The sequence below is a fragment of the Macaca mulatta genome, chromosome 9 (assembly GCF_049350105.2).
Source record: "Macaca mulatta isolate MMU2019108-1 chromosome 9, T2T-MMU8v2.0, whole genome shotgun sequence".
Lineage (NCBI taxonomy): Eukaryota > Metazoa > Chordata > Mammalia > Primates > Cercopithecidae > Macaca > Macaca mulatta.
Window position 1 is genome coordinate 145,419,819 of NC_133414.1, and position 16,208 is coordinate 145,436,026.

Consider the following 16,208-nt stretch of genomic DNA (forward strand, 5'->3'; position numbering starts at 1 on the left):
TCTGTCATGGCCAGGTGCAATGGCTCACGCCTGTAATCCCAGCACTTTGGGAGGCCGAGGCGGGTGGATCACGAAGTCAGGAGTTCAAGACCATCCTGGCTAACACAGTGAAACCCAATCTCTACTAAAAATACAAAAAAATTAGCCGGGCAAGGTGGCAGGCGCCTGTAATTCCAGCTACTCGGGAGGCTGAGGCAGGAGAATGGCGTGAACCCAGGAGGCGGAGCTTGCAGTGAACGGAGATCGCGCCACTGCACTCCAGCCTGGGCGACAGAGCAAGATTCTGTCTCAAAAAATAAAATGAAATAAAATAAAAATAAAAATAATAAAATATAGGGAAAAAGCTGTATTTTAATTCAAACATCAGCCATGCAGAGACTCCCTGCCCTCATATATCCCAGCTGAGGTCCCAGGTCCCCCACCTTCCTCCCTTGCAGGCCATTAGGGCCAACTCAGTTCTGCGTGTGCCTGTTCAATGCCCTTAGAAGCCCAGCAGTGAAGGGTGTGGTGTGCACAGCCCTGCCTTCCCTGACCCCACCTGGCTGGCCTCCAGTTCACCACGGCTTCCCTGGCAGGCGCAGTTCACAGGCTTCCTGGGCACTGCCCACTGTTCCAAAGCAGGCCAGTCCCACGGAGCTGGGAAGCTGCCTAGACCCCCACCTTGCCAGCAGGCCTGGGAGCCAATGGTGGGGGTCTTCCATCCACTCTTGGTCTGAGCATCCAGCCCTGTGTTCACAACCAGGACTCCAGTGACCATCCAGTCCCCTAGCCCAGTGCCCAGGAACAGGTTAGATCCACTGGCGCTGGCTCTGGCAGCTCCCTTGATGCCGTAGAGGCTGCTCTGGGCTGTTCTCCAAGTCACTGGGCTCCATGCTGAGATCAAGGCGGGGCTTCCCAAAGGGATCCCACCTGTGTATGAGGCCCCCACCCTCCACCACGCAGTGCAGGAAATGCCGGCCCCTCCTGCCTGAAGCTGCTTCCAGTGGCTGGCGGGACCGTCTAGGCTCTGTTGCTGTCTCTCAGCCGCAAGCCCTTAGTCCCAAGGCCCGAACTCCCCTCCCACCAGGTGGGGCGTCTGGGCCCCACGTGAAAGGGATCCGAGGAGGACAGGTGTTTGGGTGGGCGGCGCTGCAGAGCTGCAGCTGGTTGGGGTGGTGCAGGCGGTGGGTGAGATTTGCCAGAGTCCATTCCCTGTAGTGTTCAGTGCCGGGAGTTGGCTGGGGCTGAGGTGGGGATGCTTGGGGGGGGACTCAGCAGCTCTAGGCTCCCCTGGCCCTTCAGCCTTACCATCTTTCATCTGGCTCCAGGGACACGGGAGAACCCAGACCCCAGGAGCCAGAGCTCACCCCTCCTCAGGCGCCACTCCCCACTCAGACGCCCCCATTCACTTCTTTCTTCACTTGGTCATTTATGCCTGTGGGCCGCACATCTAGGAGGCAGAAGCTGCTCATGGGTGCCGCCCAGAACCAGGGGTCAGCGGGGAGGCAGACACTCCTGTCAGAGGGGGGATGCCCGGGACCCAGGCCCAGCACCAGGTAGATGGTGGGGGTGGAACCAGCAGGACAAGGGGCTGGGCAGCGGTTAGGGATGGACCCGAGGCTCCCCTGGGTGGGCCGGAGCCCCGCCATTAAGGCATATCCCGGTGGGGCTTGGACAAGGCCGGGACCACCCAGCGCGAGGATGCGCGTGACGCCTGGGCGCGCTACGGCTTCCCGGGAGCTGCCCCCACGGAATCTCTCCTGGGTCCTTCGGGGGTCCCTGGGGGGAGCACAATGCCGGCCTCACTCACAGCTGGCAGGGTGGGGGGCGGGAGAAAGGCCAGCCGGGCAGAGGACGCGCAGGAGAGATGGAAGACTCCGGTGAACGTGAAATCTTTACTTAGAGAAAAGCGACAGAGTCAGAGACCCACGGGGGCAGGGCTGCAGCGAGGGCGCCTGGGGGCGAGACACGAACACGGCGGAGAGCATCGGGCGACGCGCTGGTCACAGGAGCTGGCGGGGGACGCTGCGGAGACAGAGCCCGAGGGTTGAGAGCGGCGACGCGGCCGGGGGCTCCCCACGGACACCGCGCCCCACGGCGGGCTCGGATTCACACCCCCCACTCCCGAGGTTCTGGCGGGCCGGGTCGGAGGGAAGAGGAAGAGGGGGGTGGCCGGGGTCTCTGGCTCAGAAGCGGTGGCGGGAGGCCAGGAAGAGACCGGGGCAGAGCCGGCGGGGCCCCGCGGCGCGCACCTACCCCGGACCGGGCTGCGGGGCCGGAGACCATCACTGCACGGGCGGGGGCGCCGCGCTCCCGGCCGCCTTCCGCGCCGCCTCCTTCTCCGCCTTGGCCGACGGCTTCCCGGGGGGTTCGGTGGCGGCCGCCGCCGCCCCAGCCTGGGTGGGCCCCTTGCGCTCCTCCTTGGCGGCGCGGTAGCCGTCCCCCCAGGCCGCCGGCGTCTCCGTGCCGTGCTTGCGGCTCAGCGGGTAGGCCCCGATGGCCGCCAGGATGCTGCGGTGGCGCTCGGGGTCCATCTCCGTGTAGTACATCTCCAGGGTCAGCGGCGTGCAGATCTTGTGCTGCGGGAGGGGCCGGGTCAGGGCCGGCGGGCTGAGCCCTCCTGTGCGCCCCGGGCCCGGGCCCTCCCGCTTCTGCGGTTGGGGGCACTGCGGACAGTTTGTAACGGAGCCATGGTTTCAGGACACCGAAGGTCAGCCTCCGGTTCAGAACTCAGGGCCCTGGGTGGGGGGGGGCACGGAGCCAGGAGGTCGCGGGTTGTAAGGGGAGGGGGCCACCCAGGGAGAGGGGCGCAGACACCAGTGGACCTGCTCAGCCCAGCAAGGCCTCTGCGAGCGCGCTCCAGAGCATAAACCATGGAGTTATGAGAAAAGGAGCAGATTTTACTTCTGATGAATAAAAGGCTTTCTAAAAACACACTAAATGCTATAACTATTATTGGCAAAGAGATTTAAAAAAAAAAGGATGGAAGAAAATATTTGCCAAATATGTAGGGAGCATTAATATCATGTTATATGAAAATAAAACCTCGCACAAGTCACTCAGGAGGACAGATGACCCCTAGAGAGATGGCTGGAGGGCGACCTTTTCTGCCTCGTCTTTTACTTATTTTTTAAATTACAAGAAGAGAAACCCATCACTAACACATCTTTTCTTTTAAATTTTCAAAAGATAGACTTTCATGTTCTAGAGAAATAACGGGAACATGGCTTTGGAGACCACTTTCCCCCAGCAGCAGCAGACACCCCTACCACCCCCTGCCTGGAGGCTATGGGAGGAGGCGCCGCTCCACCGCCCCCCACCCAGAGCCCTGGCCCCCTTACCCGCAGCAGGAAGCCATCGGGGCAGGTGAACTGATCGTACCAGATGGCCTTGTACATGATCAGCACGCAGCCCAGCAGCGCCATGGCGAAGGCGATCATCCGCGCGGTGGGCAGCTGGCAGGAGGGCAGAGAGGGGCTCAGCCACGCCAGGCAGGGGTCGCCTTTGTGGGGAGCTCCTCAGGGGCTGGTGCTGGCACAGGACCATCCCCGCCCTCCAGTCTTGATACCCCACCCCCCGCCCTGGGCAGCCAGTGGCTTTTCCCACTTTTCCGAGGGTCAAGTGTGCTGGCATCACCCCTGGGGGCCAGGCCTTGCTGGCGGCCCCTCCACTGGGGTTCTGGAGACATCTGCCACCAGGTAAAGTGATGTGGCCTTTGACCCAGGTGGGTCTTGTGGAAATTTGCAGCTTCCCTTCGCTGTGGGCTCCACAGGGGATGGGGGCCACAGCCTCAGGTGAGTCGGAGGCTGCACTCACCAGGCCTCCCAGGGGACTGCCCACAGTGGGTGCTGTAACATGAGCTGCAGACTGGAACGTGAAGCCAGGGGCGGGGAGCCCTAGCAGATCTTACTACTGGAGAATGGAAGGCTTTGGAAACAGTCCACTAAAAATGACTAAAGCTATCTTAATACGTTGAGAGATTTAAACAAGAGGATGAGAGAAGATATTTGCCAGATATACTGCAGAAAGAAAGTATTACATAGAAAGCCCGTAAGTCACTGAAGATGAGACAATGACCCTCTGGGCAAACAGGCAAGCAGCACTGGCCAGCGCTTCCCAGGAAGAGAAACATCTCAGGAGCACTACCGTTTGGTCAGTCCGCACCTGCAGCCTCGCCAGGGGGCCTGATGACTGCAGGGCAGTTGGAGGCCAGCTCTGGGTGGGGTGTCTCACCGCCACCCTCTCCTCCCAGACAGCAAGGGGACTCCAGCCCGGCCTGGCCTGAGCCCAGGCACCCCCAGCTGCCTTCCACCTTCTCCCCCTGCCCTGAGTCCCCACAGTGGGTGGGGTGAGTGTGGTTACCCTGCGTCCTTCCTCTGGGTGGCTGCAGTTCAGCCTCTGGCCCTCCAGGTCAGGGAACTTCTTCTGCTGGTCTAAGGAGGACAGCTGGTATTCTGTCTGCGTCTTGATGACCACCTGTGAAAAGAGATGGCCATGGCCTCAGTGGGCAGCTGGGAGGGACCCAAGAGAGCCCTGAACTGAGAGGGGAGGGAGCCAGGGTCAGCTTCGTGGCAGTGGTGTTGACCCTGACCATCTCCCAGGACCGTCTGGTGGATGGCAGGGCTCCAGCAGCCACAAAGTTAGGCCAAGGGAAGGTGGACACTGAAAGTCTGCTGGGCGCATGGCAGTCCTGGGCTTGGCCTGGTCGCTGACGGAGCCCCTCGCTTTGCCTGCTGCCTTCAATTCAGGGTGCTGGAGAATTGCCCTTGGCCAGCAGGGGTGGTCCTCCTGTCCTGGGTCCCCAGCATAGATGCTGCCCCCACCTCCAGCAGGGACAACTCAGGGTGCCTTCCATGCTGCACAACTCCCTAGGGGGTCAAACTGGATTGGGCTAGAACTGAGCTCTTTGCTTCTCCCCAGTTTCTGCTATAAGCACCCCCAGTGGTCACTTGCCCAAGGACCTCCATATCTCAGGCTCAACCCAGGACAGGGCCATGCCCCGAGGGAAGGGTGGGAAGCGTTGCCTGCTGGGTGCCCTATGGACAGCAGGTGGGCGGGCTGCTGTCTAGGAGTCAGTGCGTGAATTCTTGGTTACCCGTCGGCCAGTTTGCCCAGCCCTGGCATATGGGGGAGCTGACCAGGAGGTCACATAGAGTGCCCATGGCCAACTGGGGTTTTGGTCCCCACGGTCCTTCTTCTGCTTGCTCTACTGCACCTGGGAAGAGGCCACATCTAGACAAACCTCACCCCACACCCCTTTGTTCCCAGGGGAGCCTGAGAAGGGACTCCACGCTGGCCCAGGCCCTCACCTGGTCAGGGAGCGGCGGCTGGAGCTGGCTGACGTCCAAGGGGCTGATCAGAGGCACACTGTCCATGGCAGCCCCATCCTGGTCCCCAGGGTCTTTACCTGGCTTCCCAGAGAAGCTGCAGCCCAGCTTCACCATGGTGGATGGCAGTGCTTGTCCTGTCCAGAGACAGACAGGGTCACTGCCCACAGGCTGCCCCCTGGACACCCATGCCAGCTGGCTCTAAAGCCAGAGGACCCTGAGCTGGTCCTAATGCTCCTCACACCAGAACCAGGGACAGGCTGTAAGTGGTCAGGCCAGCCTCCTTGGGCAAACCGGTCAAATCCAGCCAGATGCTGGGTACTGTACCTTCTTGACCCCCACAGCCCCTCTGGACCCCACAGCACTGCAGGGGAAAGCACCCCAACCAGTGACTGTCCATGAAGCCGGGGGAGTCTTCCACCAGCGGCTGCTCTAGACAAGACAATCTCCTCTTTTTCCTTCTTCTTCTTCTTCTTTTTTCTTTTTCTTTTTTTGAGATAGGATCTTGTTTTGTGGCCCAGGTGGGAGTGCAGTGGTGTGATCTTGGCTCACTGCAGCCTCTGCCTACTGGGCTTAAGCAATCCTGCCATCTCAGCCTCCCGAGTACCTGGGACCACAGGCGCACCCCACCACGCCTGGCTAATTTTTACATGTTTTGTAGAGACAGGGTTTCGCCAGATTGCCCAGGCTGGTCTCAAGCCATCTGCTTGCCTCAGCCTCCCACAGTGCTGGGATTACAGGAATGAGCCACCGCGCCTGACTCTAGACAACCTCTTAAAGCCGACAATCCTGGACATCAGTCTGGAGAGTTGGGTGCCAGACTCAGCACATAAAAATGCTGGAGACCCAGCTAAATTTGAATTTCAGATAAGCAACGAGCCCATTTTTAATATAAGAGCATCCCTCGCAATAAGCCTCATGGGACGTGCTTATCCTGCAGTCAGTCCTCGTTCTGTCCGGCGACTCTGCCGGAGACGCAGGAAGTGAGACAGAGCGGCCACAAGAGGGCACCCGCGAGTCAGCCCAGCTGCGAGCCCGGCGCTGAAGGCCGCGGGGAGCGGGGCCCCTGCGGAGCTGAACACCACAGCGGGGCCCCACCAACCCCGGAGAGGCCGAGGGTGCTCGGCTTCGCCTTCAGGCGGACCTCCTAGAGAAAAAGAATGCAGCGGATGACCTCCGAGCTGATCAATGGAAAAAGCAGAAAAACAAAATGTATTCAATCAATCAAAGGAAAAAAAGGTCCTGTGTGCAGTAGAAACGGAACCTGTGGCCCGGTGCGATGGTGGCACCTGGGGTCCCAGCTACTCGGGAGGCTGAGGTGGGAGAATCGCCTGAACCCGGGAGGCAGAGGTTGCAATGAGCCGAGATCGCGCCACTGCACTCCAACGTGAGTGACAGAATGAGACTCCGCCTCAAAAAAAAAAAAAAAGAAGAAGAAGAAGAAGAAGAATCTGCCATTGCAACCTTCTCACAAAGAACTCCAAGCGCAGACAGCATCACCACAGCATTCTACCAACCATTTACAGGGAAAGTAATGCAAATGTCCACAAAACTTCCAGAAAGACAAGGGAGCACTCACCAGCTCCTGAGGCCAACTAGCCTCAGTCCCCTAACCCAGCAAGGACAGCATCGGAGAGGAGCTCACAGGCCAGCCTCCTCCACACGCACACACCACTGCGAAGCCCCAAAGCTCAAGCAGGGTGAGTCCAGCGAATACAACAAGGTAACATATGACAGGTTGGGTGTATTCTGGAAATGAAGTTTGGCTTAACATTTGGCAAGCAATCGTATTTTTCACCGTATTAACAGAACAATGAAAAAGCGTATCTGATCAATTGCTAGAGGAGTAGAAGTAACTCTGGGTAAGACTCAGGGCTCATTTACTATTCCTCGGACCCATTAGCACACTAAGGCAGGAGGCGAGTGCTGTAACCCAGTAACAGTGAACCACAAAATCCCCACAGCAAACCTCACTGAATGTGAATCCTGAAAGCGCCTTGATCTGCGGTTCTACAAGTTATGGCGCTAGAGGTCTCAGCCAATGCTGTAGGGTAGGACAAAGAAATGAGCTCTAGTGCCAGGCAAGAATAAATAATACTCTGATTATTCACCCATGAAACACTTTCTGTGTTTAGAAACCCCAGAAGAGGCCGGGCGCGGTGGCTCAAGCCTGTAATCCCAGCACTTTGGGAGGCCGAGACGGGCGGATCACGAGGTCAGGAGTTCGAGACCATCCTGGCTAACACGGTGAAACCCCGTCTCTACTAAAAAATACAAAAAACTAGCCGGGCGAGGTGGCGGGCGCCTGTAGTCCCGGCTACTCGGGAGGCTGAGGCAGGAGAATGGCGTAAAAACCCGGGAGGCAGAGCTTGCAGTGAGCTGAGATCCGGCCACTGCACTCCAGCCTGGGCGACACAGCGAGACTCCGTCTCAAAAAAAAAAAAAAAAAAAAAAAAAAAAAAAAAAAGAAACCCCAGAAGAATCTATAGATAAATCATAAGGATCAAAAAGTGAGTTTGGGCCGGGCGCGGTGGCTCAAGCCTGTAATCCCAGCACTTTGGGAGGCCGAGACGGGCGGATCACGAGGTCAGGAGATCGAGACCATCCTGGCTAACACAATGAAACCCCGTCTCTACTAAAAATACAAGAAAATTAGCCGGGCGAGGTGGCGGGCGCCTGTAGTCCCAGCTACTCGGGAGGCTGAGGCAGGAGAATGGCGGGAACCCGGGAGGCGGAGCTTGCAGTGAGCCGAGATAGCGCCACTGCACTCCAGCCTGGGACAGAGCGAGACTCCGTCTCAAAAAAAAAAAAAAAAAAAAAAAAGTGAGTTTGGCAAGGCTGTTGGATTTAAGGTATTCAGAAATCAGTTACATTCCTATATGTCAGTGGCAAAAATAAATAAATACATAATTTATTGAAGTACTCCATTTAAATAATATCAAAACTATCAAATCCTCAGGAATAGGTGTAAAAAGAGCTGAGGAACAGGGACAGGGCAGGGCCTCCACATGGAAACCAGGGAACATTGTCGACAGAGACCAAGAAAAGCTAAATCCCCCAAGTAAATGGGGAAGGCTGTGTCTATGGATTTGGGGAGTTTCCATGTTTAAACAAATTACCTACCCCCCGATCTGTAGATGCAGTAAATCTTAATCAAAATCCCAACAGTTTTTTAAATGAACTTGACAAGCACTGTCATTTTACATGGAAGGCAGAGGGGCAGGAACACACCAAGTATCTTGGAAAATAACATGGACTGCCAGGCATAGTGGCTCACACCTGTAATCCCAGCATTTTGGGAGGCAGAGGTGGGTGGATCACAAGATCAGGAGTTTGAGACCAACCTGGCCAACATAGTGAAACCCGGTCTTGACTAAAAATACAAAAATTAGCCAGGCATGGTGGCACACGCCTATAATCCCAGCTACTCGGGAGGCTGAGGCAGGAGAATCGCTTGAACCTGGCAGGCAGAGGTTGCAGTGAACCGAGATTGTGCCACTGCACTCCAGCCTGGGCAACAAGAGCAAAACTCCATTAAAAAAAAAAAACCCCAAAAAACAAAAACAAAAACAAAAAAACATGGAGGAGATCTCATCTGCCAGGGTCTGGCTTATTGCACAGCATTGGAAATGGAGTGGTGTGGGGCTACTGTGTGGTGGAAGAAGTCCCACATGACACACTTTGCACACACGGACCCTGATTTGCAGCATAGCTGCCTCTCAGTAAACCTCTGTCTGCATCAAAAGCAGTGAGCCTGATCCCTACCTCACATTACACAGAGAAGTCTACTCCAGGTGGATAAACCTGAACTGGAAAAGCAAAACAATAAAGCACCTCAAAGATAATACAGGAGAAGATTTTTCTGATCTCAGGGAGGGAAAAATTTTTTCATTAGGACAATAGGTACTAACAACAAAAGGAAATATTGATAAAATGACTTCATTAAAACTATGAACTTCTGCTTATCAAAACAGCCTTCAAAAAATGGTAGGAAAAAACCAATACTGGGAGAAGACAGTTGCAACCCACAAATGAGGAGGGTACATTGTGGGTTGAATGATGTTCCCTCAAAAATACATCCAAGTCCTAGGATCTGTGTGAGGGGTGCCTTTGAATGGGACCTCATTTGAAAATATGGTCTTTGCAGATGTAATCAAGCTAAAATAAATTCGTCCTGAATCAGGGTGGGCCTTGATCCAAAACTGGTATCTTTATTACAGGGAAATTAGATGTAGGAGACGGAGCAGACGGAGCAGAGACTGGAATGATGCAGCTGAAACCCAAGGATTGCTTGGGCCACCAGAAGCTGGAGGAAGCGAGGAAGAAGCTCCCCTAGAGGCTTGGAGGGAGCATGGCCCCGCGAACACCTTCATTTTGGACTTCTTGACTTCAGAACTGCGAAAGAACTTATTTTAAGCCACCCGCTTGTAATTTGTGACAGCAGCGCTAGGATGTCCAGTTAACTGCCAGAGCCAGCAGTGACCACTCTTTCTCGCCCTGCAGTGGCCAGGCTCCGCTTCGGGTTCCAGGTGTGGGAAGGCGCCAGGGGAACAGGAGCAGGGGACCCGCGGTCACAGAGCTTCTGCCCAGCTGCTGCCACTCAAGTAGAGGTAATGTGGAGGCATCTGCGTGGAGAAGAATCTAAGGGTGGAAGGAGCTGAGGGTGGAATGATTGCAAGGTGGAAGGATCAGAAGGGGAAGGATGAAGGATTGCGGGGAGGGTGGGAAGGATCCAAGGGCAGACGGATCCAACGGGGGAGGATTGCGCGGGTGGGGGTGGGGTGGAGCGGAGGGAGTCGAGAGTGGAAGAATATGACAGGGGAGGGACCCCAACGGGGTGGGGGAGGGACCCGAGGGGGCAAGGAGCCGACGCAGGGGGAAGGATCCGAGGGTGGAAGGATCTGAGCGGGAAGAATCAGCCTGGCGGAAGGATCCAAGTGGGTAGGATCCCAGGTGGGAAGGATCGGAGAGCGGAAGTATCTGAGAGGGAAGGTTCTGAAGGGAGAAGACTCTGAGGGGGAAAGATGTGAGAGTGGAAGGCTCTGAGGCGGGAAAGCTCTGTGGGCAGAAAAATCTGAACGGGGAAGGATCTGAGGGGGAAAGGATCTGAGGGGGGAAAATCTGAGGGCGGAATGATCCGTGAGTGGAAAGTTCTGAGCGGGAAAGGATATGAAGGGGAAGGACCTAAGGGGGAAGGGTCTAAGGGCGAAGGATCTGAGAGTGGAAAGATCTGAGGGGGAAGGACCCGAGGGCAAAAAGGTTAGAAGGTGGCAACTTTCGCCTGGGGAAGAATCTGAAGGTGGATGGATGTGATGGGAAAGGCTCTGATAAGCAAGGACCTGAGGGCGGAATGATCTGAGTGGAAGGCTCTGAGGCGGGAAGGATATGAAGGGGAAGGGTCTCAGGGGGAAAGACCTGAGGGTGAAAGAATCTGAGAGGTGTGGAAAGACCTGAGAGGGAAGGATCTGAAAGCGGAATGATCAGAGTGGGGAAGGATCTGAGGCGGGCAGGCTCTGAAGGTGAAAGCTCTGAAGGATCGGAGGGGGAAGGATCTGAAGGGGAAGGATCTGAGGGGCAGGGCCTGAAGGGGAAAGATCTGAGGGGGAAGGATCTGAAGGGGAAGGGCATGGGGGGGAAGGGCATGAGGGGAAAGGATCTGAGGGGGGAAGGATCTGAGGGGGGAAAGGATCTGAGGGGGAAGGATCTGAAGGGGAAGGGCATGGGGGGGAAGGGCATGAGGGGAAAGGATCTGAGGGGGGAAAGGATCTGAGGGGGAAGGATATGAGGGGGGAAGGATCTGAAGGGGAAGGATCTGAGGGGGAAGGATCTGAAGGGGAAGGGCATGGGGGGGAAGGGCATGGGGGGGAAGGGCATGAGGCGGGAAAGGATCTGAGGGGGGAAGGACCTGAGGGGGAAGGATATGAGGGGGGAAGGATCTGAGGGGGGAAAGGATCTGAGGGGGAAGGATCTGAAGGGGAAGGGCATGGGGGGAAGGGCATGAGGGGAAAGGATCTGAGGGGGGAAGGATCTGAGGGGGGAAAGGATCTGAGGGGGAAGGATATGAGGGGGAAGGATATGAGGGGGGAAGGATCTGAAGGGGAAGGATCTGAGGGGGAAGGATCTGAAGGGGAAGGGCATGGGGGGGAAGGGCATGAGGCGGGAAAGGATCTGAGGGGGGAAGGACCTGAGGGGGAAGGATATGAGGGGGGAAGGATCTGAAGGGGAAGGATCAGAGGGGGAAGGATTTGGAGGTGGCAGATTCTGCGTGTGGAAAGAACTGAGGAGGAAGGACCAGAGGGGGAAAGGATCTGCGTGGGCGGGAGTGAGGCTGGAAAGCGAGGGCTGGATAGGAGATGGGGGAGGCCACTCTGAGCCGGAAGGAGCTGGATGAGCGGAGACAGGGTCCCCAGTCCTGGACCTGACCACGCGCTCTGGGGCCCTAACCCGTGCCCCTTGCTGGGCGTTCATCACAGGCGACCCTGTGCCCGGCCGGGCCTTTCCGGAAGAGGCCGTGCAGGGTCCCCCGAACACCCACCCTGGGCTGGAGACTCTGCCTGAGGTGGGTCCCCACGTGGCCCAGGCAGGGGCAATGGGCACTCGGCGGACGAGGTTTCACGGTGCAGCCAGCGTCCGTGTGTGCGCAGGTGGAGACGGACGAGGCCCTACGGGGCTTAAATACAGAAGTGATCCATGGAAGCGGAGTTGGAGCAGCCGAGGGCCAAGAGGCCGGGGAATGACGTGGTCGTGGGGCGAGGGCGGCGAGCGCCGGGGCTTGAGGTGGAGCTTGGCCCGCGGGGGTGGGGGTACCACCGAGGAGGAGGGGTCGGGGTCTCCCCGCAGCGGACTCCCAGAGCAAGCCCAGCCTCTGTACAGACGGGAGCGGGGCGGAGAGGGGGCGCAGTCACGGCCACAGCGCCACAGGGTAGAGCCACGCCCCGGGGGGCCGGCGCCAGGGGTCAGGACCCCGCCAGGAGGAGCTTCGCTTCTGGGGTCCCCTTCGAGCCAAACTTCAACTCCAACTCCTCGGACGGCCACTTTACGTCATCGCGGGTGTGCATGGCAACGGAGACAGGCCGAGAGGCGTCTTCCGGAAGAAAAAGCCGTTGGGGGCCCACTGGAGCCTCGCTTCTGGTTCCAGGCCCAGCGCCCCAGGCGGAATGCGGGGTTGGAACGGGGGACTGGCCTGTGTGTGGGGTCCAACCCTCCCACCCCACACACCAGACCGTCCCTTTGCACTGCTGCGTCATGGGGGCCTCCTCCCACGGAAGGCACGCGGCTCGTGGAACTAGGGGGCCGCCTCTGCTCCTCCTCCCGGCCCCTCCCTGCACCTGCGCTGTGGCGGCATCTTCTGCGGGTCCCCTGCGCCCCACCCGCCGCGTTCTGGCAGGGAGGCAGTGCCCAGCTCCTGTCTCTGGGGCAAGGGGAGGCGTGGGATGCTGACGGCAGATGGGTGGGGGCGCGTGTGGATGGACAGATGGATGGCGGGGGCGGGGGTGCAGGCTCTCAGTCGAAAGTCCACGGAAGCTCGGCTGGAGGTCACGTCACAGACTCGCTTTCGCATGCGCCCCCCAACCTGGAATGCTGCGTCACGCTGGGGGTGCGCGCAGGTGGGCTTATGTGGGGGGCACAAAAGCGTGTGACTGCGGATCCCTGAGGGTCCCGCCCCTCCCCCACGGGCGCCACCGCAGCCTCCTGCCCCTGGCGCTGCAGGCGGCCGTGGCTGCCCGGCTGATTCAAAAGCAGCTGCACTGCGGGGCCGGCGCAGCCCCGCGGAGGGGAGTGGGCGCGCAGCTGCTTCCGCTTCCACTCCCTCTCCAGCCACCTGTGGCCCCGCACCCGCGCCTGTTGCAGGTGGTTCCGGAGCCGCGCCCCTCCCGGCCTTCTGGCCGCTTCCTGCCTGTCACGCAGACGCCCCCATCAAGACCACCCCCCACCCCGCACCACCGTGCGGGCAGCCGCTCCTCGGTGCTCTGGTCCGACGCCCCTTCTGCCGCCCGCCCCACCCCGCCCCCGGCAGACAGAGCTGGGCAGGAGCTGGAACTGGCACCCCCTGCCCACCTCGGAGACACCCTGAACTGCAGGCTGCGACCCTCGTGCCGGGGCCCCGCCGTCACGGGAAGCCTGGAGACCACTGCCTCGGGTCCGCGGGGTCGGCCTGGCCTGGGACAACCAGAGGAGGCCCGCGGGAGGGGGCCGGCCGTGCAGCGCGCCCTGCACACTCGCATCCGCACACGCGCCTCGCACACACGCACACTCACACCCTCATCCGCACGCGCGCCACGCACAAGCGCACTTGCGAGCACACGCACCTCGCACACTGCCGCACACGCGCCTCGCACCCCCGCACCCACTCGGGCCCCCCGCCCCCACTCTGCAAGGAGAAATGTGGAAATAGCTCACAGGCGGCTCCACTGGCAGCTGCTGCAGGACGCGGTCGGGGAGGACGACGGTGCGGATGTGGATGCGGAGGATGCGGTTCCAGACGCTTCGCAGCCGGGCGGGGCGGGGGCTGTAGCGGCGAGACGGAGGCTGCGGTCGCCATGGAAACGCGGCTGGAGGCGGGGCCTGGGCTCTGGCCCTGCACCCCCCCCACCCCCCCACCGCCCCTGCTAGGGAGCTGCGCATGCGCCCCTCGGACCCTGCCTGGTCCTCACCACACACCTCACACACACACCTGACACACCCCCAGAAACCACACCTCAAACACCAGAAACATCCACCCACACACCTCACACGCATCCCACACACCTCACAGACACCCCACACACCAGATACATCTGACACACACCTGACACACACCTCAAACACCAGACACATCCAAACACACACCCCAGGCACACACACCCCAGACACACACCTGACACACCCCCAGAATCACACACTTCAAACACCAGACATTCAAACACACACCTCACACATACCCGACACACACCTGACACACACCCCAGACACACCTGACACACACACCTGACACCCCAGATACACACCCCACACCTGACACACACACACCTCACACACCCCCAGAAACATATACCTGACACCGCACACACACCTGACACACACCTGATACCCCACACATTTGACACACACCCCACACACCTGACACACACACCCCAGAAACACACCTCAAACACCAGATACATCCAAACACACACCTCTCACACACACACCTCTCACACCCCGCAGAAACTCGTCAAACACCAGACATCCACACACCTCACACCTGACACACACACCTGACACCCCCAGAAACACACTTCAAACACCAGACACGTCCAAACACACACTTCACACACACACACCCGACACATCCACGCCTGACACACACCCTACACACCAGACGCACCCAAACACACACCTGTCACACATACACCCCACACACACCTGACACCCTCCCCAGAAACACACCCCTCAAACACCAAATACATCTAAACACACACCTCACACCCAGACACACACCTCACACACACCCCAGACACACACACCTGACACATACCCCAGAAACACACCTCACACACCAGACACATCCACACACACACCTCATATATACCACACACACACCTGATACCCCAGAAACACACACCTTAAACAGCTGACACACCCACACATGCCCCCCACACACCTGATGCCCACCTGACACATACCCCAGAAACACACACCAGACACACCCAAACACACCTCACACACCCTTGACCCACACACCACACACCTGACATACACACACCTGACCCACACTCCACATACCTGACACACACCCCAGAAATACACACCTCACACACCAGACATACCCAAACACACACTTCACACACACCCCACACACCCCTCAGACACACCAGACACACACACCATACACACATCACACACACCTCTTACACACACATCTGAAACACACTCCCAACTCACACCTCACACATGCCCTTGACACATACAGTTCACACACACCAGACACACCCAAACACACACACCAGACACACCCAAACACACACACCTCACACACCCCAGACACACACCTCACATACCCAAACACACACCTGGCACCAGTCACACAGGAAACACACGTTTCACACACACCACACACCCAAACACACAACACACACACCCCTTAGACACACCAGACACACACACCATACGCACATCACACATGCATCTCACACACACCTGAAACACACCCTGACACACACACACCTCACACACAACCCAGACACACCCACACACCTGACACCTCACACACACCCTTCACACATACATTTCACACATATGAGACGCACCAATACACACCCCGGACACACCCACGCACCTGACAGTAGACACCAGAAACACATACTGTGGGGGAAAGGAAGAGAGATCAGACTGTTACTGTGTCTATGGAGAAAAGGAAGACAGAAGAAACTCCGTTTTGATTTCTACTAAGAAAAATTGTTCTGCTTTGAGATGCTCTTAACCTGTAACTTCAGCCCCAGCCCTGTGCTCACAGAAACATGTGCTGTGTTGAATCAAGGTTTAAGGGATTTAGGCCTGTGCAGGATGTGCCTTGTTAACAGTATGTTTGCAGGCAGTATGCTTGGTAAAAGTCATTGCCATTCTCCATTCTCTATTAACACGATGCACTGAGGAAAACCACAGGGACCTCTGCCCAAGAAAGCCTGGATATTGTCCAAGGTTTCCCCTCACTAAGACAGCCTGAAATATGGCCTCGTTGGCAGGGAAATACCTTACTGTCCCCCAGCCCAACACCTGTAAAGGGTCTGTGCTGAGGAGGATTAGTAAAAGAGGAAGGCCTCTTTGCGGTTGAGATAAGAGGAAGGCCTCTGTTTCCTGCATGTGCCTGGGAATGGAATGTCTTGGTGTGAGGCTGAGCATTCATTTTATTCTGAGACAGGAGAAAACTGCCCTATGGCTGGA

The 16,208-nt window shown here is 57.8% G+C and overlaps 1 protein-coding gene across 1 annotated transcript; it reads right to left on the minus strand.

Moving 5' to 3' along the window:
* Positions 1-1,889: 1,889 nt before the first annotated feature.
* Positions 1,890-13,782, minus strand: CALY (calcyon neuron specific vesicular protein). The gene is made up of 6 exons (NM_001266433.1): positions 13,707-13,782; positions 5,289-5,443; positions 4,342-4,455; positions 3,321-3,434; positions 2,236-2,558; positions 1,890-2,004 (listed from the first exon to the last, which is right to left on the minus strand). The coding sequence occupies exons 2-5, from the start codon at positions 5,421-5,423 to the stop codon at positions 2,265-2,267; spliced, it is 657 nt and encodes a 218-aa protein (NP_001253362.1). The 5' UTR covers positions 5,424-5,443; positions 13,707-13,782; the 3' UTR covers positions 1,890-2,004; positions 2,236-2,264.
* Between the last annotated feature and the right edge of the window lie 2,426 nt (positions 13,783-16,208).

Bases quoted from the DNA above. Each gene is read 5' to 3' on its own strand.
- CALY (NM_001266433.1), bottom strand. From the start codon at position 5,423: ATGGTGAAGCTGGGCTGCAGCTTCTCTGGGAAGCCAGGTAAAGACCCT. The intron at 4,456-5,288 runs GTGAGGGCCTGG...CTCTTTTCACAG, and splicing joins AGCCGCCGCTCCCTGACCAG to GTGGTCATCAAGACGCAGAC. The intron at 2,559-3,320 runs GTAAGGGGGCCA...CCCCTCCCGCAG, and splicing joins CCGATGGCTTCCTGCTGCGG to CACAAGATCTGCACGCCGCT.